The sequence below is a fragment of the Fistularia commersonii genome, chromosome 9 (genome assembly GCF_037954325.1).
Source record: "Fistularia commersonii isolate RoL2024-O1a breed Wild chromosome 9, RoL_Fcom_v1.0, whole genome shotgun sequence".
NCBI classification, from domain to species: domain Eukaryota; kingdom Metazoa; phylum Chordata; class Actinopteri; order Syngnathiformes; family Fistulariidae; genus Fistularia; species Fistularia commersonii.
Genome location: NC_141292.1, coordinates 4,586,387 through 4,613,033, shown reverse-complemented (window position 1 = coordinate 4,613,033; position 26,647 = coordinate 4,586,387). Strand labels below are relative to the sequence as shown.

Here is a 26,647-nt window from a genome sequence, read left to right as displayed (position 1 = left end):
ATCCCTGCCATGCAGAAATGAAAGGATTGTGCAGAGCAGCGCTTTGCTGCTATTATTATTCAACCAGCTGGGATTTCCTGTGGAAACCAGAGGAGATAATGTGTACATGTCTTGTTGGAGGAGGGGGGGGGGAGGCAAGAAATGTGTAATTTTGTGAGTGAAAATGTGTAAATAAAAAAACAAAATAAAAAAATTCAGAAAAAGAATTAAAATGAATAAACCAATTAACATCATTTATTTCTACTTCTTGTTTTCCACATAAATCATGAATGTATTGAAGTCTGACATTTATCTCGGGTTCAATTATTCATGTGAGCACAGAGTGTGTATGAAGTAGACACAGCTGTGCGTGACACGCGTGAATCTGCTCCGCACGCACACTCACACGCACACTCACCCACCCTCCATTGTGATCGCGCGTAATTACACCTCGACTGACACGTCGGTGCAGCTGCTGCGCCCACACGCCGAGGACGAACCCACGCACACCGGCGCTACGTAATCCGTGCGTGGCCGCTGCGTGTCTGCGCGCACGTGTTTGCGTGCGCGTCGTGCGGACCCGGATCTCGCTGACCCTCCTCCTCCTCCTCCTCCTCCTCTTTTTCATCCTCGTCTCCTGTCTCTCCATCAACGGAAAAGGCGCGTCGAGGTTGTGCGTCCAACCTGTGGAGTGGATCTCCTTCCACGGAGGACATCGTGGTGGGAAGTAGAAGAAGAAGAAGAAAAAGAGGAGGAGGAGGAGAAGGAGAAGGAGGAGGAGGAACCTGCTCCCCGGCTCTCCAGAGGGGAATCTCCCGGAAGACGCGTTGTGTTCACGCCTCTGTGGAAGTTGAAGCAAACAGGTGCGTAAAAACCTCCTCGTCCCTTCTTCACCTTCTCCAGCTGATATCTGAAAATCGATCGATCGATCGATCGATCGGAGGATCGCCTCGCCTCGTCTCTCCCTCTCTCTCTCTGTTTTTTGGGGAGGGTGGAAGGATCCGTCAATTCCTACAGGTGTTTTTTTTTTCCCCTCTCTGTCTAAGCTGTCAGAGAAAGTAGGGCGGTGGCAAAAGGGAGGGTCGTGCATGTGCATTGTTCCACGTTGGGATCGCAGACGGACGCGCTCATCGAGCCTCCCTTCTCTGTCACCCGCAGCTCCGTGCGCGTCTGCAGCGGCCATGGACGCCTTGATGAAGGGCTTCTCCAAAGCCAAGGATGGGGTCGTGGCGGCGGCGGAGAAAACCAAGCAGGGAGTGACCGGAGCCGCCGAGATGACGAAGGACGGGGTCATGTTCGTCGGTGTGTGCGTGTGCGTGTATGTGTGCGTGTATGCGCGCGTTGGGAATTCTTATTTTTCCTCTAGAAATGCGTTAAAAATCCCCAAACACCTGCACAGTAGGTTGTGTCTAACCTTGACAAAGGCTGCTTCTCAATCACCTCATCATTATTTTTCATTGGAATTTAAATAAAAAAAAAAACATTTATATGTGACATGAATATTTGATCTTAAAATCCCACCCCTACCAAGGTCTTGGGAGTTTTATATCTTTGCTTTGTGCTTAATTCTTGTCGGGCGAGCCCTTTTTCCGCGTTTCCGGAGTAACCAAATAGTTGCATAAACCTGACCAGGCAGCATTTGAAAGAGTCCGATGAGGAAAGGCGTCGGATCGGAGGCCGAAACCACCCGTTCTGGTTCTGCCGGAAACCTCGGGTGACATTTGCGGTTTTATCGCCCCGAATCGTGCCGATTTAAATCGGAACGTTCAGGAAAAACGTCAAAATACATCCCTAAAAAAAAAAAAAAAACGATTGAAATTTCGGCGTTGTCAAACTCACCGAGCTCCACCTGCTTTCTGTTTCAGGTACAAAAACAAAGGATGGAGTCACAACAGGTAAATAAATGTGAATTGAAATGTGTTTCATTTTTTTTTTTGTTTGTTTGTTTTTGTGTTGAATTGGAAGGAAGCTACAATGAGTTTGCAATGACAAATCAGCTGATGTTCAGGTTTTGTCTGGGAGGGCGATGCAGGTAAGAACGGTCACAAAAAAAAAGCTCAAAACCAGATATTTGAGGAGAAATGCCATCAAAATTCAATAAATAAATAACATCCCCTGAGTAAAATAAGGAGATTTAACCTCCGTCCTCGCTCTGAAACACGGGGAGCGAATTTCAGAATTGATTTGTGATCTGACCAAATCCGAAACCATGTGATTGCTGCAACATTCACATTTTACAACTTAGATCATTTAAATTAACCACTAGTTTTTTTTTTCAGTGTTTCAATGCTGATAATAATTTGATCATTTATGATTGATCAGATACACTGGCAATGATTTTTCTTTTTTTGTAATTTAAAAAAAAATTTAAATATTAAAAGCCTTTAAGCATTGAAAGCACGATTGCAGATTGTAAGTCTTTAAAACGGGCAGCCTGTCGAACTCTTGGCTGTTCCACTATTTATCTGTGCTTATATAAAATTATATATAATTTCCCAACGTACTGTCTTTATACATCGGTTTAACCACCACAAGTGGTTGTTCTCAACTAAAAGATGGCCTTTAACAACAGAAAGGAAAAATTCCCAACCAGTAACTTTGAGTTGTTTTTTTTTTTTCTCTATAGAATTAAAAGAAAATAACTTCATGTTTGCAGATGACACTGTGATCTGTAGTTAGAGCAAGGAGCGGGTGGAGGAACATCTCGACAGGGGGATTTGTACGAAGGTTAAGCCACGGCAAGACGGAAAATGTACGCGGATTAGAGGGACCCACGTGGAACGGCGAGGTCACGGGGAGTGGAGATGGAGAAGGTGGAGAACTTTCCGGGTCAGCAGTCTGGAGAAACTGAGAGGGTGGAGAGGAAACATGTACAGGCAGGATGGAATGGGTGGAAGAGATGAAGACGCCGAGGTTCTCCTTGGGAGTGACGAGGACGGATAGGATCAGGAATGAGTCCATCAGAGGGACGATACATGGTAGATGTTCCTGAGATGGTTTGGACATGCGCAGAGGAGATGATGGTGAAGATCTGGGCAGGAGGAGGTTGACGTTGGAACTGGAGGAAGATCAGAGATCCATGGATGGAGTGAGAGGAGAAGGTTAGGTGGAACCAGATGATTGGGACAGGCCAAGGAGAAGACGACGACATTTATCGTGCATTAACGTATGTTATATTACATTACATTACATTTGGCAGACGCTTTTATCCAAAGCGACTTACAATAGAGGACATAGGGACTGCAAATACACTTGCAAATACACGATGCACAGGAAATATACAGAACAGAAAAAACAAAGGTGTTCTTGAAAGGGATGTTTAGAGCAAGCGGACTAGGCGTATGTTTCAAATCCTATTTTTTTGGGTGTTTATTTTGCTCAAGGCTCTTCTCTGTATCCAACACTGACAACAGATACGCTGAAAAAAAAAACAACATTTCCTACCAATCTGCATCTTGTTGACACAGCGTTTCTTCTACTCGGAGGAGCCCGAAGCTCCACGGTGATTTCACCTCCTCAGATCTGCCTTCTTTCTTTCATTCGTCCCGCAGTCGCAGGTAAAACTGTGTCGGGAGTGTCCCAGGTGGGCGGAGCTGTGGTTACCGGGGTTACAGCCGTGGCCCAGAAAACCGTGGAGAGCGCGGGAACCATCGTTGCCGCCACAGGATTGGTCAAAAAGGATCCGGCCAAACAAGTAAGTGATGCCTTTCGGAAAAAGCGGCACCTTCTTGAGCTCGGCGAGCAAAGTAACGAAGGTAGACGGCGCTTTCTAGAAGGAAACACACAACAGGTTGAACGTGTAAGAAATCTACCCTTATGTTGCCCATCAGTGTTATTGAATATAAAATGTCAGCAGGGGGACGAAAACAGATACACAAAGCCGTCGCGAGAACGGAGTTTCGTCCGAGCAACGCGACGATACCGAATCCCGACCCCTTTTTTTTTTTTTTTTCCTGCAGCTCGAGCCAGACGAGGCTCGCGGTTCGTGCTGAGGGTTTGAAAAAGAAACCATCGGGTTCAAGGATTCGAGGTGTTTCCGGTCACATGCGCGACGCATTCTTACTTTGCAGACGTGGGTAAATTAGCAACAACAAAAAAAAAACAGTAAATAAGCAAAATAAAGGACAGTGTGGTTGAAATGGGATCAGGTTTGGCATGGTGAAGCTAGAGAGAGTTGTGAATTGGCGGCTACGCAGGCGGCCTGTGAATATTCAGCGGTAGATCATGGCTGTTGGACCAGTTTGACCGCTACTGTGCAATGGCAGCGACGATCGCGCCGCCGCAAATTAGACGTGCAAATTGAGTCGAAAACCGTCGAGCACTGTGCAAATTAACGAAGCTCGGTGTTGGAAGGCTGGAGGAAAAAGCCGGCGTTGCAATGATCGTAACTTGGCAGTTAACAGACACATTTATAAAACTGTTGAATCCAGCGACGCTTTGTTTAAAATGAGAAATAAACATTGGAATCAGAGTTCCCGGCCTCTATGATTGGCCTGCGCATTGTGTGTTACAAGAGTTTCTGGTGATAATGGATTTATTTTTTTTGGGATTGAACCCATTGATCCCAGATATCGGAAACAGGGCTTGTATAAGAGCTCATTGGGACTATTAGTCGGTTGCGCGTGACAGAAATTGGCGGCGCGTCTTCGCGTGAGTCAACTGCTGCGTCTCGGAGGGCCTGAAGCCTCAGTGCTTTCCGCAAATTGATCCAACAATGACAACAAAAAAAAAATTTTTTAAAAATATGCCCCGATCGCTCGGTAGATTATAATACCCGACAGGAAACGCAGGTGATATCAAATATCCAATGATCCCTCCTGACGTTTTGACGAAGGCTCCCGTACTTCGACACAGATGGTGTCACAGCAGAGGAGCGCATTCCTCCATTTCGTCGCCAGTAGCCGCAAGTGTCGACGCGTCGATGTGTCAAAATGGCCTCCTGACCTTGAGTCATTTGTCATCGGTCCTTATATCCGCCGCTCGTCTGAAATGAAAGCGGCTTCATAACATCGGCTCTACCGCTCCGTTCATCAGTCAGTCTGGCCTTCGTTTGTCCACATACAGTAGTAGTGGGAGGAGGAGAATGAGGAGGCGTTTCATCCCAGCAAATAAATTACTGCTGCAACAGAAGTCAAACAATGAAAAAAAAAATGATTCGGGTTTGTCTCGGTGGATTCTTTTATCCTGCTGCGTTTCCCTGCTGCCCAAGACTATAATTACCTCCGAACACATCAACTTCACGTATAAATCTGGGTCATCGACGTGAGCGTTTCCATAAATTAATAGATAATATAACTTATAATGTGAGTCTAGGGCGGTTAAAATCAATGATTTAATCTAGATTAATCAATTTGCATTACGAATTTGATTTTAACGCAATCAATGTATATGTATAGCATAATGACTCAAAATCCCATAATTCCTCTCACTGGACCGGTGTTCCAACACTATCAGGTGGAAGAGCCAACTCCATTCATATGGATGTCGGCCTCTCGATGCGACGACCAGTGGCAGGAAGTAGTTTTCCTTTCACCAAAGCACTTCCTGTTTAAGATACCGCGTCAACGGGATGCAGAACTTAGTCGAGGACTCCTGCAACAGTTTGTTTTTAGATGTTTTTTTTTTAATTTAAAAAAAAAAAAGGAAAAATTTCATTTTCAAAATTCAAAAATAGAAAAATGAAGAAGGAAAAATTCTGAACCCTTGATACCATATTGTGTTCATTGCAATTAATCTTAATTGATTATTTTAGCCCTAAAATGTATGTTAATAACAACTAATGCATGCAAAAATCAAATACTAGTGAGTGGTTATAAAATAAATAGCCAACTGATCAAAATACAAGGATAGTGGGGGTACTTTCTTTTTAAATTAAAATATTTTAAAACCATTCTGAATGCATTTGTGTACTAGTTAGGCCATCTCTACATAGATATAAATCCAATAAATATAAGTTTTAATATGAGAGAGATCTCTCTAAGGTCATTTTTACATATATTTCATATTCATAATCAGAGAAGCCGTGTATCGTATGCTGAGAATTATTTCACTAATATGTTAGTCACCAAATATACTCCTCAAATAGTTCCAACATGACAACCCAGACAGCTGTGTGAAATAAATTTTTACCCAGTTATACATAAATGTGCGCACCCTAGACGGGTTGAGGGGATTCAGGTGGCTGATTAGGATTCCTCCCGGACAACCCAAGGTTGACGGCATGCTGGGCACGTTTGCCTGTAGTCCACCCACCTCACGTATGAGGGATTATATATTTCTTGGGACGTATGAACACCTTAGGATCTCCTGGGAGGCCCCCGGGGAGAGAAGCATCTGTGCCGTCCCACTCGGACAGCTGGCGGGGCGACCCCACCTTGAGCAAAGACAGGCGGACGGAATTAGCTTCGCATGCTAAATGAATTCAGATTAAGATTAATCGACATGCGCGGTTCAGTCGGTGATAGAATTAGGATTCCAATTCACGACATCACACGTACAAACGGAAGAAAGATACGCTCAAATATAGATTCATTTCTTGTAGTTCAACCAAAATTGGACACTCCCACCTTCTGAAGCCCGATTCAGAGCAGCTAAAGCGGGAAAAAAAATGGGGCATCTCGTCTGTGCATCGACATGGACGGTGCAGCGGTTACCGATTCCACCTCGCAGCAAAAAGGTTGCCGGTTTGATTGCGAAAAGGGGGTCTTTACATGTGGAGTCTCCAGGTTCGGCCAGTGTCTGTTCCTTTGGTTTCCTCCTCGAATTTGTTCCAGTTGCCGTGACAAGAATTCACCATGATCTGGATGGCTGAATCAGAAAAAAACTTTATTTGGGAAATTGGGATTAATAGATTATTGTTAGTCTGATGGAGAAGAATGTTTACTGAGGAGGGGATGAGAGAGGTGTAAATAAGAATATGTTGGTTTTTTTTTTTTTATCTAGAAAATCTAAAAAAAAAGCTAAAAAACATAGAAAAACAAACCAAAAAAAAAGATGAATATGCTATTCCGTGCACGATGGTTACTGCAATAGCAGTGACCTGACATCGGAAGCACTGAATGAGAACCTCCTCAGACACGTCTCTATATCTGGCTCTGTGATTGGTTCGTCACGGTCCAGGTAGCCCCGCCTCTCAGCCAACAACCACTGTGATTGGCTGCCCTCTGCGAGAAGGGCGGTCTGGGGAATGAATGAATGAATGATGCAACTGAATGCCATAAAATGTGCACGCGCGCCATATTTTCACTTTTAGCATAAATCATCTCTGATTAACATGCCGACTCGCCGGGAGACAAACGCAGCTTCACGAACAGACGGCGATAACAAGCTGCTTTACGCTGAAACCAACCGATGATAGTTTTTATTGCCCAATCAGAACGTGTCCGCCGGCCGCGGCCTCGGCGGATTGATATCCATATTAATAAGGCTGTAAAATAACATACTATTCCAACGGGAGGGGTTGGTTAACTGTCCGTAATCACCCCCTCCTGCTGGCAACGGTGCTGCGAGAAGCAGGAAATGAGAAGCCAATCAAATATTTCCCAGGGCAGCAGAAACACTTTGTAGTGCGATTTGTTGCGGTGCTCGATCTCCCGTGCCTCAATTAGCACCCGAACACTAGAGAATCCATAACAACAGTTTAAATGCCGCTCGCATCAACACGCACACACTTCGCTGAATTTTCTTTAATTGGCTGTGATTAAACTATTAGACGATAAGATAGCAAATAAATCATTTCCTCGCTGACGCCGACAGCCGTCTGGCCCCTGTTTTTTTCTCTTTGCGGCTGCTTTTTTCCGGCTCCCCTAAAAATTAACGTTCGATTTTGATATGGGAATCCCACTTCCTTTGGTCTGTTGTGGAGGTATTCGGGGAGGTAATCTTGATATGATACCTCTCAACCACACAACCCACCCAACCACCAGCCCCCGGGGACAAAACAGTAATTGTGCTCCACCTGGAATGTGAGTTGCCTTATAATGAGGACGGCAGACACACTCAACTGGAGAGCAGGAGGCAAGGACATATGGGCAGGGATAATAGATGGAATTTAGGATGGATGGATGGATGGATGGATGGATGGATGGATGGATGGATGGATGGATGGATGGATGGATGGATGGATGGGATTTGGGATAGACGGATGGATGGGAGGACGAACGGATGGACAGATGGATGCATGGAATTTTGATTGTGGGGATGGATGGATGGAATTTTGAATGTGGGGTTGGATGGAATTTGAGATGGATTGATGGATGGAATTATGGATGGATGGATGGATGGATGGATGGATGGATGGATGGCTATAATTTGGGATGGGTGGGTGGATGGAAGAATGGAAGCATGGATGGATGGAATTTTGAATATGGGGATGGATGGATGGATGGATGGATGGGTTTGGGATGGGTGGGAGAATGAGTGGAAGAATGGATGAATTTTTGGGATGGATTGATGGATGTGTGATAGATGGATGGATGGTTGGATGGATGGAATTTGAGATTGGTGAATGGTGAGATGGATGGATGGATGGATGGAATTTTGAATGTGAGGATGGATGGGTGAGTACATGGATGGAATTTGGGATTGGTGAACGGTGAGATGATGGATGGATGGATGGATGGATGGATGGTACTCGTGCGCACAAGGCGCGCGCACACACACACACACACGGACACAAGCACGCACACACACACACACACACACACACACACATATCATGAAGAGTCAACATCTATTATGCTACACTTACAAATAGCAAACCTGCGTTCCTGCTCATGTGGAGAAAATGAAAGGTGATCAGGAATGTATATATTTACTGACCGGCTCCTGTGATGTGATGTCATCGTTTTTAAAGTTGTTTTGTTCTTCAAGATCCGCCGTCACTCCTGCAGGCAGAAGCTCTTTTAGCTTGAAAACCACATTGACACTTTAGTGTTTGCCTCCAAGAAAGTTAACTTGTTTCTGAACTTTAACAGTAAATAGACCAGGCACGGTGTGTGTGTGTGTGTGTGTGTGTGTGTGTGTGTGTGTGTGTGTGTGTGTGTGTGTGTGTGTGTGTGTGTGTGTGTGTGTGTGTGTGTGTGTGTGTGTGTGTGTGTCTGGCTCGGTCTTGCAAACAGATGGAGGCTTGATGGGTGGCATTAAATGCAACAGCAGGAGGCGAAGGTGCAATAACTGATGTCAGGTTATGTCAGTCAGCAAGCGCATCCTTCTCACACACACACACACACACACACACACACACACACACACACACACACACACACACACCCTGTGCAACATGAACCTCTGCTAATTAAGGAAGGTCATTTCAATGGCGCAGCGCTTCATACCTCTTCTTTTTCCCAGCTTGTTCACAGTGACCTGCAATTATCATTACTCACAATGGCTCTTTCAAAGTATGCAAGTATGTGTGTGTGTGTGTGTGTGTGTTTGTAATATGTCTGCAAATTCGTGGGATGAGAGAAAGGAAGTGGCTCAATGAGCTGAATCATCTTTGCGCTCATTTACTTTCTATTTTAACGATGGATTCGTGAGAAAAACATCCCCCTTATGTTCGGAGGTTAAATCCAATTTTGTTTCCCAGGGTGACGACGCCGCGGCCGTCCAGAATTTGGCGGAATCACCGATCGACACCGACACCGCCGACGCAACAGAGGTGAGACTCCCGGACACGTGAAGCGTCGTAGGTCACTTAGGAATGAGAGGGCGAATGGTTGGACGTCTCGAAATCCAGCCCATCATGAATGAATGAGTGATTTCAGGTTTACCAAAATTTTCGCACTATAAGGCACAATAGAAATCCTTAAATTTTCTCAAAAACCAGCCATGCGCCTTATAATACAGTGCACCTTATGTATGAATTCTTGTGCCTGGTGACCTAGAACCAATTTTATATGATACACTGCGCTCAAAAATCTGTTAAAATGTTTTAGCGCGACTTTGGTAAGAGACAATTCGTACAGAGAACAGTATGTAGTACGCTTACCTTCGCCACTTTTTGTAATACCGGTATGTTCCGCGCTCAAACATAACTTTACTGTAAATTTGTATGTATAGGGACATCCAAAAACACCACCTGTTAAGAGACATTATTACAAAGTGGAATTCGTACTCAAGTCACGCAGTAGAGAATTGTTTTTGTTACAAAACTGAACAATATTCTGAATGAGCTGAGTAAATTTTATTTACCGTACGTTTTATCATGCACCTTATGTATAAAAATAGGCCCTTTCATTAATATTGCTCCTTATAATGCAGTGCGCTGTATGATCTGCCAAAATAGTATTCGATATTTCAATTTTTTTTTTTTTTTGTTTTTCTCCCCCCCCCAAAAAGATAGTGAGGTTTTATAAATTAGTTGGTAAGATAAATAGAAATAAAAGTGAATATGCAGGATGTAAATTTACGTCATTTATTTTTATTTTAACTTGGACGCCATGTTGTGAGGTTCCCTGTCAATTCCAATGGACTTCAGGTTAATGAACTTTCTTTTCCTGCATTGCTATCGGACGACAGCATGACTGTCCTGGCCAAACAACAGCGAGAAGAGGTTTTTCCTGACATAAAATCAGAAAATCTAAGATGATCACAAAGCTGGAACAGTGATATAGATCATATATTAATTAGAGAAATTGTTGTTTTTTTTTTTTTTTTCTCATTTTCTTTTTTTTTGTTTGTTTTTAATTAAATTGTGAACCTGAGAGTGATTTTGAAGAGAAAATCAAAATAAAAAAAAAAATCAAAAATTGTTCTCATAAAATAAAAAGATAAGTTGGAAACGTAAAACAAATTGAGGAATATACAGGATGTGAATTTATGTCCTTTTTTTTTCCAACTTGGCAACAACATTGCGAGGCTCCCTGTCCATTCCAAGTTACGACTTGCAGGCTGTTTTTCTAAAGAATCAACTTTTCCTTCATTATTGTTGGTTGACAGTGTGGCATTGCTGACCAAACAACAGCAAGAGAAGGTTTTTGCTGACTTAGAATCAGAAAATCTAAAATAATCACATAACCGGAACTATAGATAATGCATGAAATAGTGAATTCAGGGTTTATTTGATTTTTCTGATTTTTCTTTTTTTTTTTTTTTTTTTTTTTTTTGTTTTCATGGCATTGAAAGAACTAGGCCAAAACTCCAAATGGCATTTAGGACATTTGAGCAAGTAAAAAAAAAAAGAAAAAACATTTTCTCACAAAAACAAAAGATGAGTGAGATTTTGTAAATAAAAGAAAAATTAAAAAAAAAAAAGAAAAAAAATTCTCACAAAAACAAAAGATGAGTGAGATTTTGTAAATAAACTGGAAACATAAAACATGGGAATTCCGTGTGAATGTACATCATTTGTTTAGCTCTTAGGCGCCATGTTGTGAGGTTCCCTTTCAGCTCCAGGCTACGAAAAGCGGATTATTTTTCTATAGAATCAACTTTTCCTTCACTGTTATTAGGTGACAGCGTGACCTTTCCAACCAAACAAGGGTTAGGGTTTTTCCTAACTTCAAATCAAGAAATTAAATTTGATCACATGGTTCTTAAGATGCCCCCCTGCAACATCTTATATCAAAAAAAAAAATCACCCATAATCGGTTGAACTTTGAAACGTCATCACAATCAAACTCACCCTGACAGCTAAACTCCACCCGTCTGTCTCCTCCCGCAGGACGACACCGACGACTAACTCGTCCCCCATCCGGGGTCGATGACTGAAACATTCCATGTCGCTCTGCCAAGTCCAATCGTGCCTCGTTCTGGTCCTGTGCGAAGTCCGTGCCCTGCGTCCGCGTGTGTGTGTGCGTGTGTGTGTTTGTGTGGTTCCGTACGTCTACACAGCAGTACCTGTAAGACAAATGTGGATTGTGAGCATGAGCATTTCGTCTGTGTGTGTGTGTGTGTGTGTGTGTGTGTGGGTGTGTGTGTGTTGGGAGTGTCTTTTGCATATCAGTAAAAGGGACCTCAGGTGTGTGTTGTCTGCGGCCAGCTGTCATTTGCAGTGCCTCCCTCCCACTGAGAATGGCACCTCGTCACCGTGTGTGTTCCGTTAAACTCGCGGTTCCGTCGAAAACCCCAACATGGAAACCAACCCAGCGTTCACCACTTGAAGCACCTAAGTGTCTCTATAAAACTTACAGCAAACCGGACAGGAAAAAAAAAAAATATGAAAACCCGACAATATTCTCTATTTTTGTCCACGTTCTGTCAACTGTTTTCTCGCGGTGGACGGCAAAGTACTGAGCTATCTGTGTTTCATATTGTACGTTTTAAGTTATCGCCGCCGTAACAAGTATAAATATATATATATCACAATGACTGGACTTTTGAGAGCGAACAAAGCATGTAAAACAAATGAGTGTAACTGCTGTAACACACGGTTATTTGGTTTTAAGTGTTGAATAAAATATGTGGAAATGAAAAGAAAATGTTGTGATTTTTATTGACACGTGGGGCAGTGTGACCTTCAGGTACACAATCAATATTAGGAATTTACAGATACTAAACAAAGCTGCTGAGCGAGGGAGTGAGAAGTTACCTACACTTTTTTTATCCTGAAATATATCAAATATGTAATATAGTGAGTAAATTATATTACGCATTGGAATACATAACCTCTGTTTCTACATTCGTGATGACAAAAGATCATCCTGTGACTGAAATCTCCATGTAGTTTTTCATTCAGTGAAACACACAAAAATTACAAGGCTAGATTCACAAAAAAATTCTCAACTCATTTATGAAATAACAGAACATGACCTGAAATCTATTTATGACTAATAAATGAAGAAGTTCAAAAGGTCAGATTTTTTATTTGTTTTCTTATCAGATATATCTGTTCCGATGTGGATGAAGGGTATCGGAACACACCAGAAAACACCTGTTGAAAGGGGATTAAAATCTTATTTGTTGTTTTTGTGTAAATCTTTACCAAGGCAGATACTTGAACTTATCTAACCACTGCCGACTATGCTAACATTAATACTTTTTCATTAAAAAAAAACACAGTGTCTATATGCATAATTAATCATCTTCTGCAATTATGTGTATATGTATTGCAACATGTATATATATTATGTATTACAACATACTGGGATTAAAATGTATTGAAACACAAGGTTGATGATACATAATCTTAGATTACAAGGCCTTGCAAATAGAAAGCCTTAACATGGACAAAAGGCAACGCCGGTCACCAGGGCGACAACAGAGAACACGGACCAATTCAAAAAAATCCTTGTTTTTTTTTTTTTTGTGAAAAAAAAAAACAAGGATTTTTTTTTGGGTGCATTTTCATCTAAGGAAAATGCTTCTCAGCGTGCATTTGCGAGAGAACAGTAATCCCTCTTCCTTTACGAGAACCATCCAAACGCCGCTAGTGTGCCGCTCCCTGCAGCCCACGACGGATTGGAGCAGATTGTTCAAGGCGAAAAACAAAGCCGGGAGGAGGACGTTCAGCTGCAGAGCTCGTCCTCGGATGCCGACGCTTTCCTGAGAAAGCTGATGCTACACTATTAATGTCCACTCCCGTTCCCTCCCTCCACAGCTCCTGCAACCTTTTTCTTTTAGAAGGTGAGGTTGGTGCCATTTCCATTTACTTCATGCCTTTCATTACTAATATACACTGCTCAAAAAAATGAAGGGAACACTTAAAAAACACATCCTAGATCTAAATGAATGAAATATTCTTATGAAATACTTTGCTCTTTACACAGTTGAATGTGCTGACAACAAAAGCACACAAAAATGATCAATGGAAATCAATTGTATCAACCCATGGAGGTCTGGATTAGGAATCACACTCAAAATTAAAGTGTAAAAACAAACTCCAGGCTGATCCAACTTTGATGTAATGTCCTTAAAACAAGTCAAAATGAATCTGTGTTGCTTCCTGAGTGGACACTATGATTTCACAGAAGTGTGACTGACTTGGAATTACATTGTGTTGTTCAAGTGTTCCCTTTATTTTTTTGAGCAGTATATATTTACAGGACTGTCTCAGAAAATTAGAATATTGTGATAAAATTCTTTATCTTCTGTAGGGCAATTAAAAAAACAAAAATTACTTTTTCATGATATTCTAATATTTTTGAGAAAGGATTTTTGAGTTTTTTTAAGATGTGAGCTATCAAAAGCAATATTCAAATAATAAAAGGTTTGCAATATTTCAGTTGATTTGTAATGAATCCAGAATGTATAAACATGTTTGTTTTTGTAATTGCATTACAGAAGATAAAGAACTTTATCACAATATTCAAATTTTCTGAGACAGTCCTGTATTATAATCATCACGTAAAAAGAAACCGTTTTGTAAAAAAAAAAAAAAAAAAAAAGTGCAAACACACTCAATATTCACAAGTAAAAATAATAATTCCTGGTAGTTTTAGCTTCGCTGGTGATTCCAATGATCACTTTAGCATCTCAGAGAAAGTTTAAAAAGATTATAAATTCACAAATACTTTATTAAACTCTGGAAGAAATGCAAATTATTTGTAGTTTTTTCCCCCCCCAAGCTAAAAGCTTTGACCTCCCAGACCGACAGACGCGATCCAGATTCTCCGTGCAACAAAACAAATTGCAGAAATTTGACCTGGCTGCACAAAAGCACGATCGGGGGATTGGATCGAACACAGCAGCCTTATCAGTGTGGTTTTTAAAGCGACCAGCGACTTTGAGTTTAGAGCGTTATCGACCTGACCGAATCGATTTTGAAACGGAATAAAAACAAGCAGGACCTGCTGCTCAAGAGGAACGAGTTTTCCACGCCGCTGAAACCGCTGAATGAGAAGATGCACGAAAACGCCTCTCACTCGTCTGACCTCCCTCCCACTTTGCTTCCGCGTGACGCGTAGAAACCAAAACTATAACTATTTTAAAAGAATCAACCTGAAACAGGCAGCGTCTCTGCGCAGGAGCAGGCGAGTATTTCGGAATCGGTTTCCAAATTAACCTGAATTTCCAGTTCTTCTAGCTCTTGTCTAGTCAAGCTTTTACTCCTGAGAGACTTAAATGCTCATCGGGGGTTGAATTCTTAATTTCAAGTAATATATTATAAAACACTGCAAAGGATCCTAGAGTCAATCAGAGCTGCTGATGTACAGAAAGTAAAAAGAAAAAAAAAAAGCTGTCAAGTAAAATATATCTTCCAAGTCTTACTGACGCCCTGAGAGGATTATTTTTCCGAGGCTGAACGTGGGAGACGAATTTCACCTGTACGGTATTTGCGACAGCCACTCAAATAAGAAAAAAATTAAAAAATTTAAAAAAAGAAATCATCCACCAACACCATTGCGATGGCTTTAGGTGATTGGTCCGTGCCTTCACACTCCACGCTGAGGCATTCTTGAACAAATAAAAAAAAAAAAGTACTAAAAAGAGTAGAAAAATATAGTTGGCAATAAATAAATCAATCAAACCGGTAACATCTTAGTAAAGCAGATTTCCACGGTCGGTTCCTGTATAATATATTCTGACCCTTTACCATGGTAACCAGACTTATATGTTTTTTTTTTCTTACATTGTGGGAGTAATTCTATTTCACAGGGCTTCACTGAAAGAAAGACAAAAAATAGATGTAGAAATAGAAAAATCATATTTAAAAATTTTATTTGGTGCGTGTCTGTGCATGTGTGTGTGTGTGTATGTGTAGGGGGGCGTCAATAAGAAATACGAAACAGTCCCGGGTTTCCAGCGATCGCAACCTGCTTGCGAGTCCCGCTGCCGTCTCACTTCCTCTTCCTCCTCTTCAGAGCTTTCCACTCTCCCTCCTGGGTGGCCAAACTGCCGTAGAGCTCCTTCACTCTCCTCTTCCTGTCCGCATCCCTAAAAACACAAAAGCGCGGGGGGCGGAAATGTTAAAAGTTTCGGACGATCTCTTGGCGCGAAACGGAATGGCGGACGCTGCCTGGGTTCCCCACCTGCCCAAGACCTCGTTGAGTTTCTCCCTGGCCAGGAAGCGCGAGTCCTTCCTGATCTCCCTCAGGGCTCCCTTGAACTCCCTCTTGTACTTGTGCTTCAGTCGCTCCTTCTCTCTCTCCTCCCTGCTGCAGCCGCGCTTCTTCCCGTAATCCAACCTGGCGTACAGATGTCGCGAAATGAGCGCGCCGTCCGCAAATATGCGTTTGGATGCGATTGAAAAGATCAACCTACACTTCGACGATCTTGGGCGTGAAGAGCTTCAGGGGAATGGGCTTCTTCTTCTCGAATACCAGCCGGCTGCGGGTCGTGGGAGCGCCGTCGATGGCTGCCAGAATATCACCGTGGAGCTCCTGCGGGTTCGGGAGAAAAACACACAATAACCAAATGTGACGTGAGAATGCACGCCGAGAGAGGGTCTCGCCGCGTCGGGAGCCTCTTAAGGGCCGACCTGCAGAGGCTCAGGTAAGGTCTGCGCCGCCAGGTGTTTGGAAAGCAGTGTTCGGATGGGCTGGAAGATCTGCGGGAAGGACGTGAGATCGTTGTAGAGAAGGCAGCATCGCTTGACCAGGTCCAGGCACGTGGAGAGGCACGTCAGCCTGCGGAGACGCAACGACACACACACACACACGCTCCAATGGTCACGTTTGCTTCAGAGAGTCACCTTGCTTTTTTAGGATCTGAGGTTTGCAACCTTGAAGGAACAAGAGGAAATCGTCTCCTGCTGTTCAACAATTAAAATTGTGTTACCAGCAAGTTAACTATTCAGTTCAATTAACACCATTGTGGACCGAAAGGGGGCTCATCATATTCTGATATCTACTAACAGGCTCTGCAGAACAAAGCGCAAGATGGCGGTACTGGTGGGATATGTAGTTTTTATTTGTAGTCTTATTTTCTGAGCAGTATTGACAACACCTGATACATCTGACCTGTTATAGATATAAAGTACATCATGACAGATACATGGATGTACATGTTCAAATTAAAAATAAACATTTTTATCAGTGTGTATTCTGCTTTTCATAGTCCTGTGCTGTCATCCCACTCCATCCTGCCCTGAAGGCCTGCTGCATTACAGGTGCAGCAACTGCAAACACCATGGTTACGAGAATCTTTACGCACAACTGCCGGTCCGCAGCTGCAGGGGATGGACAAGTAGCAAATACTAAAATAAACAGATTAAATAATCGCGGCCGTGCACCGGATGTGAATGGACAAATCATTGGGGTGTATTCTTCCAGCCTCTCCGTTATACAGACAAATACAGCCACTAAGTGGATTTCAAATTGTGAAATTAAAAACGTATATTCCCGCAAGCTGCGCACACTCATGTCCTGCTGACGCGTGCTTGGAAGCGCTGCCTGGAGCCCACACACCAGCTGCCGTGTGAAGCCGCGCTGGCGACTCATACGAGTCACGCCGACGGATAAAGCCAGCTTTTGGGCGGCGCAGCCCGGGCAGGTGAATTCGGCCGCGGCACCGAATTTCCGGCTCGGCTGTTTGGGAGACCGGTGTGCGGATTGGGAGTTTTGCATGCACGGGCGCACTTGTGTATCACAGGTTTCACAAATAATTTTAGCAAAAGTAAATGAACACAAAATGATAAATACACTAAGCTGCCTCTGCTGGGTTAGAAACAGACTGGCTTTAAAACCTGGCCAATGAAAGATGTGGAAGTTGGTTATTATCAAGGACATAAAAGGTGTTTTTGCGCGTGTGTGTGTGTGTGTGTGCCAAACTCTAGGAAACAATGACCCCCTGGTGTCGTTCACAACAAGCATTTAGAAAGTAATAAGACAACAATAAACAATAAAACTGCTGGTTGAGGCTCTGGCATGTTGATGTGATATTAACTACTTTTATGGAAAAACACGATAAATGTCCATACTAAATTCCTCGATGAAGTGGGAAATTTGTTCATTTTTCTCACGGCGGAGAGAACAGGAGCAAAGTTCTTTCCCTCCGTGATCTTTTGTGCTTCACGGGAAACTCGGGTGCAAAACCAGAGTTTCTGTCCAAAGGTTTTCCCATTTCCCGGTCTTTCCGTTCGCTGCAGTACAACCTTTGTCACCGGCAGGAAAGCGGGAACGCCAACGCTCCTCCCTCTCTGCATTGACCCCGCCCACGTCAACATTTCTGACCAATCGCACAAGAGCTCTTGGTCAGTGCGCGAGAAGAAAGCGCCGCCCAGTACGAGCTGCGAGAACAGAATGAAGCGAAGTAGATCAAGTTTACCAGTCGTGTCCGTAGTTTCCCTTTGTGTTTCTAAAGTTACGGCAGACATGAGGGAGGTTTTCTCGAAACAAAAGGCACTGTGTTTCCCCAAACACAAAAATGCATTATAAAGAACGAAAAAAAACATATACTGGAGTATAAGTCGCATTGTTTGGGGGAAATTTATTACACACACACATTAGAGCAAGAGAGCTCAATAATTTCACACATAAGTCGCTCCAGAGTATAAGTCGCACCCCTGGCCAAACTATGAAAAAAACTGCAACTTATAGTCCGAAAAAATACGGTAATAATGCTTTTTTTTTCCTTTTTTTTTTTTCTGTCATCTGACTCTGACTTTACTCGCAGACAGCAAGTTGTTACCACAGCCACGAATTAACGTCGGAGGCGGGGACGCCGCTCGGCTTACCTGTGGTGATCCCTCTCCGAGTCGCTGTCGAGCCTCAGCTGCTGGGTGGCCGAGAGAGGCAGGCTCCTCTTGATCCAGTTCCCGAGGGACTCCGTGTCGGACAACACCAGCAGGTCGCTGTGTTTCCCCGAGGCCTTAAACGGAGCGATTACGGAGTAACCTGCGACAGTGTAACGGGATGTCAAGTTAGTTTCGCGTCTGCAGCCACCTAGACCGAGATGGAAAGGCCTGTGGGAAAATACATTGTGTTTGCATTGTGTGTGTGTGTGTGCGTCTACCTAGAGTGGACTTGTCTTGCACGGCCAGGTGCAACGTTCCGGTCAGGAAGTTAATGAGCTCGGGTAGGAAGCGCTTGGACAAAGTGACATACTCCAGGGCCAGGCAGCACAGCGCTAGGCCGGATGTCACGTCCTGTAAAGACTTCGATGGACACTGCAAACGCACAAACACACACAGCATAATGACAGTGTCACAGCTCCATTTCGATTCATCACACATGAAACTCACTTCATTTGGTCAAGATATTTAAACGGAGTTATTTAAAAGCAACGTGAACATCGGTTTTATCTGCTAACAGCGATTTTTTTTCGAGCGACAAAAAAACAAATCCTTGTCGCCACCATCAGCAACAGGTGCTGGAGATGAATGAGCGAAGTGGAGCGAGATTCGTGCGGAGAAAGAGATATGATTGATGGCCTCGTTTGAGAACACGGTGACAAAGTAACGGATAAAAATAGGGTAGGGTTTAAGTAATAACAGTCGGAGCGGCCGCAGCCCCCGCTGGCGGCGCACCTTTGTGAGAGCCAGGCTGATGTATAGCAGAGCAGGAGTCGTGACTGGATGCCTGAAGTCTGAAGTGGGAAACAGCAGGGCTGTCACCTTCAGGTAGACGATCTATAAACAACAGGGAAACAGGGATATATATATATATATATATACACTGCTCAAAAAAATAAAGGGAACACTTAAAAAAACACATCCTAGATCTAAATGAATGAAATATTCTTATGAAATACTTTGCTCTTTACACAGTTGAATGTGCTGACAACAAAATCACACAAAAATGATCAATGGAAATCAATTGTATCAACCCATGGAGGTCTAGATTAGGAATCACACTCAAAATTAAAGTGTAAAAACAAACTCCAGGCTGATCCGACTTTGATGTAATGTCTTTAAAACAAGTCAAAATGAATCTGTGTTGCTTCCTGAGTGGACACTATGATTTCACAGAAGTGTGATTGACTTGGAGTTACATTGTGTTGTTCAAGTGTTCCCTTTATTTTTTTGAGCAGTATATATATATAAACACACAAACCTTGAATTAAGACTGTATTGTAATAATTTATCTGTATATATATTCATAGCTGTGCAATATTTTATTTCATAACAGCTGCATGTGCAATATTTTTTCACACTCTTGTGCACTCCTTATCTTTCACTTGGTAATTAAGACCTTAAGACACTTTATAGTCTTGACTTGTTACTTAGACACTTAATAGTTTATTTTTATTTCTTATTCTCCCCCCCCTTTTTTTTTACTATTTATACAATTTTCTACTTTTATTTATTATTGTTATGTTTTTCTTGTAACTCCGGCACAACAATTTCCTTCAGGAGAAATAAAGTTGTTCTTATTCTTATTCTTCTTATTGACTACAGAATTTTCCAATGCGAGCCGTCACTCGGGCGGCTTTTTGCTTTGCGCTACGAGTCGAGATCTGAGTTCCGAGCGAGCCGGATGAGCGTTTGACACTAACGTTGGCCGCAGTGTTCTGTCAGGTGGTGTTTAAAATGAAAAAAGTTGGGCGCGCTGCCCAACATTCGGTAGCCAAGCAAAAATCACGGAGAAACAAAAACAAATTTACTGCATGTCGTCAATACATCCATAGAGATATGGAAGAGTCGTTGCTGGCGAGATACATTGACTGAGCATCATCTGTGAGAAGTTGGGGGACATTTTCGGGGATTTGGTAGGGCGGGGCAGACGACGGGAACGTCGATGGATGAAGCATCAAAAGTCAGTCCAATCCGCTCTGGTACGATTTGATCATTTTAAAAAGAAGACTGGCGCTCACTCTATCACTAAATTAACTTCAGCAATAAATAGTAGCATGCATGTGCAAGTTACATTTAACTACACATTGTAGCATCAAATGTGTAGAAAGAAAGTTAAGTTGAGCGACAGAACACAAATGAAAAACTCCTCCAACCCCGCTGACATTTTCATGCTAAATACACTTAATAAAACCAGTTTAATTATCTTATTTTATTTTTTTTCTATGATTAATTTCTTGATTGTTATATTATATTTTTTGTTACTTATCGAGTACATTTTTCTCCGTTAAAAAACACATATCAATAGCATTAATAGCATTTCAATTCATCTTAATGGGGAAATTTAATTTGATTTACCAGCATATTGAATTAACAGCTCCGTCACGGAACAAATTAAAGTTGTAAGTCAAGGTGTTACTATATACACACGCACGCACACACACACATGTATACATATACACATATATACACATATATATATATATATATATATAAATATATAAAACACACACACACAGGCACGCACGCACACATATAACACACACACACACACACACACACACACATATATATATAAACACCTCACAGGTCAAGAGGATAAACACAATTCAGATTCACATGTAGACGTGTACAAATAACCCATACCATGTCGAGCGATGGGAAAGGCGCGTGCCCTTTGACCTCGAGCGTCTCCTCCATGCTGTGACACGCGTCTCCGATGATGGTCTGCATGGCCTTGCAGGCAGTCACTGGGAACATCTGGCAGAGCGCGTACACCTCGCTGTGAGCGAGAAGAAACAGGGGAGGGTTTCAGGAACGCTGGTTTTAAATCTGGGGGAAAACGGGCGAGGGAGTAAACTCACGGTATGAGCTTATCTATGGTGGTGAGAGCAGGTGGGTTTCTGTTGGCCAGCTCTCCAACGTACTCCAACAGGAAGCCGAACAGTTTCTACAGCAAACAGGGGCGACGGTGTCAGTGCGCGAAGCCACCGACGGCAGCTAAAGTTAAATAAAAATAACGTACATTTCAAGCTAAATGTAAAAAAAAGCCTACCTCCAGTTTGAGCTTGTTGCCGACAGCCAGGCTGGGGTGGTTGCATTTCTGCGTCCTGGCTACGATGAGGCGCTGGTTTTCGGGGGTGTGGCCATGAAGCAAATCCTTCAGGTCGCCGTAGCTCTCCGGAGCTGTGAGATGAAGGTGCAGCGTATTTTCAATTCGGTTCCGTCGTATTAATAAGAAAACCTGAAAAAGTGTTTTTTGGTTTGAGGTTTCATTTTTTTTTTTTAGTTACCAGCGAAAGTGTACGGCAGCTCTGCTTTGGCCGCCTCCTGCCTGGCCTTCATCTCCTCTTTGGTCAGGCTCTTCTTCGGTTCGGTGCACGTTTCTTCATCGTGCCCTTTTCCCGCCTCGTCGTCACTTTCCTGCTCGGAATCCAAGTCCGAGTGAGCATCGTCTGCTTCGCTGCTGCCCTCCTCCTCCTCCTCCTCCTCCTCCTCCTCCTCCTCATCCCCTTCTTCTACTTCTTCCTCCTCCGCTTCATCTTCCTCCTCCTCACCGCTGTCACCCTCCTCATCCTCTTCATTGTTCTCTTCCTTAGACTCTTCCTCAAAGTTCCACTCGCCATCCTTGGAATGAAGGGAGAGTGAGTTGAGAAACATTCTATGTTGGTGGCAAAAGAAATACTCCAAGACTGAGAATATTTCTGGTACAGTTGAACCTCGGCCAACGAACGCCCCAATCATATATACACATGCATACAGAACAAACACACACACGCACACACACAAATATAGTTCAAATACATACATATACACACACACACACACACACACACACACACACACAGACATAAATGTACAAATACATACATACATACATATATACATGTGTGTGTATATATATATATATACACACACACACATATATATGTGTGTATATATATATATATACACACACACACACACACACACACACACACACACACACACACACACACATATACATATATATCTACACACACACAAACATCTACACATACACAGACAGACAGACAGACAGACACACAAACTACCTAACGGTGAACGGGCTACTTGATGATCAATATTATCTTCAAATCAACAACAAATGTGTGTGTAGTTGCAAGAAAACAGTTAGGAAACATTTTAAAGGTCGAATGTGTTGTTTCTTCATCACATCATCCCGTTCGTACCTGATAGGCCAGGGTTTTCTTGTCGTCCTTGCTCAGGATGAACCCGTCGTTGAGGTCATCGGCGGAGAGGTGACTCTGAGCGGGGTGTGCTGCCGTCGCCTCGTCTCCCATCATCCTCCTCAGACGGTCAGACTGGAGGATCAGCCGGATGCGAGAAATACACAAATCAAGCAGACGCGGGTTGAGATAAAGGAAGTGTGGGTCGACGACAGCCGACGGGGAGAGTCGTCTAGTTTGAGAACCCACCTCCAGCTTTTGCAACTTCTCCTTCTCCTCCCTGGCAAGCTCCTCGGGGGTTTTCAGCTTCTCCGAGGGCTGAGCCTTCATCTCAAAGCCAAGCTCCCGCACCATCATGTCATATTCCTCAAGCTGCGAGAAAAAAAAAACAAAGCGTTCGTCCGACCCTTCGCTGACTGAAGAGGTGTTTCCCCCCCCGTGGGTCGGGCCAAACCCCACCTTCGGCTTCTCCTCCTCTTTGTTCTCTTGTTGGTCCTTGGGTTTTTTTTGCACTATCAGAGACTGGATGTTCTTCCACTCCTGATCCAGCTTTTCAGTCAACTCCTGCGCTTCCTCCTTCTGTACCTGGCGCTCCCGCTAGAAATTAAGAGCAAAAAATTAAAAAAAAAAAAAAAAAAAAAAAACAGACTCCACTGGGTTGGCAGTCTGTTCATATTGAGTACCCAACAATTTTTTGTTAATTTTTATTTCTTGATAAAAAACAAACACATGGTGTGTTTCGGTGGCTCACCTTCTCTTGCTTGGACTTCTGGATGAGCTCCTCGATCAGCTCCTGTCTGGATTTGGGCCTCTGACCTCCTTCCCCGTCCTGCTGCTCAGCAGACGTCTTCTTTCTGAGGAGACCCCCACCTCCTCCAAAGTGGGTTGCCGTCAGCTCAGCTGAAAAAAAAAATGGGGTGGGATGGCGTCACTATTACATCTTATTCCATTAAACACAACCAGATATCCTGGGAACAGTGTAGATATAAAATAATTATTGTTGTTGGATGATTGACTACAGAGGTTACAACATGACAAAATTAAATTTAAAAAAAAAAAAAAAAAAAAGGATTAAGAGTTAAACATTCTGTATTTTAAGGTTGTCCTATGTTGCAGGTGCAGGTAAGAGACAGACAGAATCCCACCCACCAGACAGAAGGCCTTTCTCCTCAGCTTCATCCTCGCTGTTCCCCATATCGTTGAAGTTCTCTATTTCAGCCAGCGATTGGCCATAATGAGTCAGCTCCTCCTCTTCGTTCAGGTTGTACACGTCCTTCTTTTCGTGGACTCGCTGAAAGATGATGCAGTTTTAAGGACATTTCTACTTTTTTGGCCATTTTTAAACAATTGCATTGATTTTTCTATTTCAAATTTAGGTATTATTTTACCCTAGAAGACTATCGGCCAGAATAAAAGGAAAAGTGTACAAGACAGTGGTGAGACCAGCGATGATGTATGGACTAGAAACTGTTACAATGACCAAAAGACAGCAGGCAGAACTAGAGGTTGCAGAGATGAAGATGTTGAGGTTCTCTTTGGGAGTGACCAGGATGGATAGGATCAGGAATGAGTCTATCAGAGGGACGGCACATGTTCGATGTTTTGGAGAGAAGGTCAGAGAAGCCAGACTGAGATGGTTCGGTCATGTACAGAGAAGAGATAGTGAATATATTGGTAGACGGATGCTGGAATTGGAGCTGCCAGGCAAGAGGTCTCGAGGAAGACCAAAGAGAAGATTTATGGATGTAGTGAGAGAGGATATGAAGGTAGTTGGTGTGAGAGAGGAAGATACAGAGAATAGGGTTAGATGGAGAAAGTTGACTCGCTGTGGCGACCCCTAACGGGAAAAGCCGAAAGAAGAAGAAGAAGAAGGTATTATTTTACCAAGTTGTTTTTCCGCTATGATAAAAAAATTGCAGAATTAAAAATTGCTGAGGTAAAAGGGCAACTATGTAAAATTTATACCTGTGCAGATTTTTTCACAGGATTGAATGACAGTTGCAACCTTCCTGATGTTGCCTTGTACAGTTTTTTTTTGGAAAGGATTTATATAAGAAGGTCCAAAATGAATTCATTATATTTCACTGTTTTTTTCCCCACTTGGACAAGAACCCATGTGTCAGAGCTAGATCACTCACCTGTCTCTCCATTGCAAACCTCTGGAGGATCTTGTCTTCTGGTGCCATCTTGTTGTCATACTCTCCAATTCGTCTGTCAATGAATTTGTTGACTTTATTCTTCTGTTTGTATTCCTTCAGGAGGGTCTCTTTCCTCTACATTTTAACACAAACAAAAGGAAAGCATTTTTTTGTCAACCACGTTGAAAATTTTAAAAAACGATGACGGCTAGAAACACACGGACGACAAATTCACACTCTAGTCCATAAGATCTGAGAATGTAACTTGTAAACTTGTCCGTTTTTTTTCCCAACTATTTCAGTTTGTCCCCTCTCAAACCTCTCAGTCCACAGTGTGATCCTGTGAATGAAAGTCTTCACTGCAGATCGTGTCAAATGACAAAGAGCTGTGACCCCCGGCTGCTATTCTCAATGCAAGAGAAGTTTTAAATACACAAACACATGCAACGATACACCACATGCATTCTGTTCATTTATTAATTCAATCTGCACGTGTTGCTTTTTTGCACTTCTTGTTAGATGCTAAACTGCATTTCATTGCCCTGCACCTGCACATGTGAAACAATAAAATTTAATCTTTCCAACACACACATACATTCAGAAGTACATATATATGTATATACAGTCATGGCCAAAAGTTTTGAGTTCTCAAAACTTTTGACCATGACTGTATAAATGTGTGAGAGATTTCATATTTATTGTTAGCTAGATTTTTCTGTACCCCAAATAAAAGTGTTGGCTAGGAAAAATAAACAGGAAATTTATGATAAACTGGGAAAATTAACATGATTGACTAATAAAGCTGATGGTAACATTTCAGTTTGTTAATTGTTGTGTTTTGTACAGCTGTACAATTAACTGCACTTGTGTTCGCAGAAAGCCCAGAGTAAAATCAAATTTAGGAAAAAAGGAATTAACAACATGATTGCATTTATAGCTTAATAAAATAAAAAACACGTGGACAGACTGCTGCCTCACCTTAGTGATCGCTTTGGATCGAGACACACCAGGAAGACCAACGTCATGCTTGCTTTTTCTGCCCAGCACATCGAACTTCTTCCTGTTGACTTTCACCTCGAAGGGATTGTTTTTAATCTCAGTGGAGGTTTTTGTCTTGCGGACTTTGTCCGCAATATTCCTCTTTTTCTGTGGCTTCACCATCTGCAAGAGTCACGAAGTTATTTGTAATCATTACAATTCATCAGACCCTATCACATCTGTATTCGATTGCCTATTTTATTAGTCAGAAAGACAAACTTTCAATGTTTAAACATTTAAATACCAACTGCCCGAAGAATGAACTAGCTTTTCTATTTTTATTCCCCTGTTTTAAATAATACATTTTTCCCACGGAGTTTAAATCCTCGTTATGCTAAGAGGCTAATTTCAAGCTAGCTTCACCGCCTTATAGACAATCTATAATTGCTCGCCAGCAACAATTACCGTTTATCCGTGCAGAGGAATAGAGGTCCTAAGTCCAGGATAATGAAAACATGGAGTGTTTATTTTGTCCCAACGGCTATTTTAATAAAACATACTATGTTGTTACAATCCACGTTGCTTGGCTTAGCGGCGTGTATACCGAGGGGTCAGAGTGCAAAGCAACAACTCATAAAAAGTAGACTTCCGGCTGGAATTTTCAGACAGCGCCTCCTAGTGGTGGGGGTTGGAATTACAAACGCCCAGTGACTTCTTCATTGTATATTGTTAAG

General features: G+C 42.6%; 2 protein-coding genes across 2 annotated transcripts; one reads left to right on the top strand and one right to left on the bottom strand.

The window, feature by feature from the left end:
* Positions 1 to 547: 547 nt before the first annotated feature.
* On the top strand, positions 548 to 12,398 carry LOC147231020 (uncharacterized). Its single transcript, XM_086152083.1, has 6 exons — positions 548 to 842; positions 1,138 to 1,281; positions 1,845 to 1,874; positions 3,531 to 3,673; positions 9,566 to 9,637; positions 11,642 to 12,398. Exons 2-6 carry the CDS (start codon positions 1,161 to 1,163, stop codon positions 11,657 to 11,659), a joined length of 384 nt encoding a protein of 127 aa, XP_086008209.1. The 5' UTR covers positions 548 to 842; positions 1,138 to 1,160; the 3' UTR covers positions 11,660 to 12,398.
* Positions 12,399 to 15,559: 3,161 nt separating this feature from the next.
* Positions 15,560 to 26,537, bottom strand: nop14 (NOP14 nucleolar protein homolog (yeast)). Its single transcript, XM_086152081.1, has 19 exons — positions 26,379 to 26,537; positions 25,914 to 26,096; positions 24,936 to 25,070; positions 23,947 to 24,088; positions 23,549 to 23,697; positions 23,257 to 23,394; positions 23,047 to 23,169; positions 22,801 to 22,932; positions 21,883 to 22,216; positions 21,645 to 21,775; positions 21,454 to 21,539; positions 21,236 to 21,371; positions 19,325 to 19,426; positions 18,811 to 18,964; positions 18,533 to 18,692; positions 16,337 to 16,484; positions 16,120 to 16,238; positions 15,888 to 16,043; positions 15,560 to 15,792 (listed from the first exon to the last, which is right to left on the bottom strand). Exons 2-19 carry the CDS (start codon positions 26,094 to 26,096, stop codon positions 15,696 to 15,698), a joined length of 2,625 nt encoding a protein of 874 aa, XP_086008207.1. The 5' UTR covers positions 26,379 to 26,537; the 3' UTR covers positions 15,560 to 15,695.
* Positions 26,538 to 26,647: the final 110 nt, after the last annotated feature.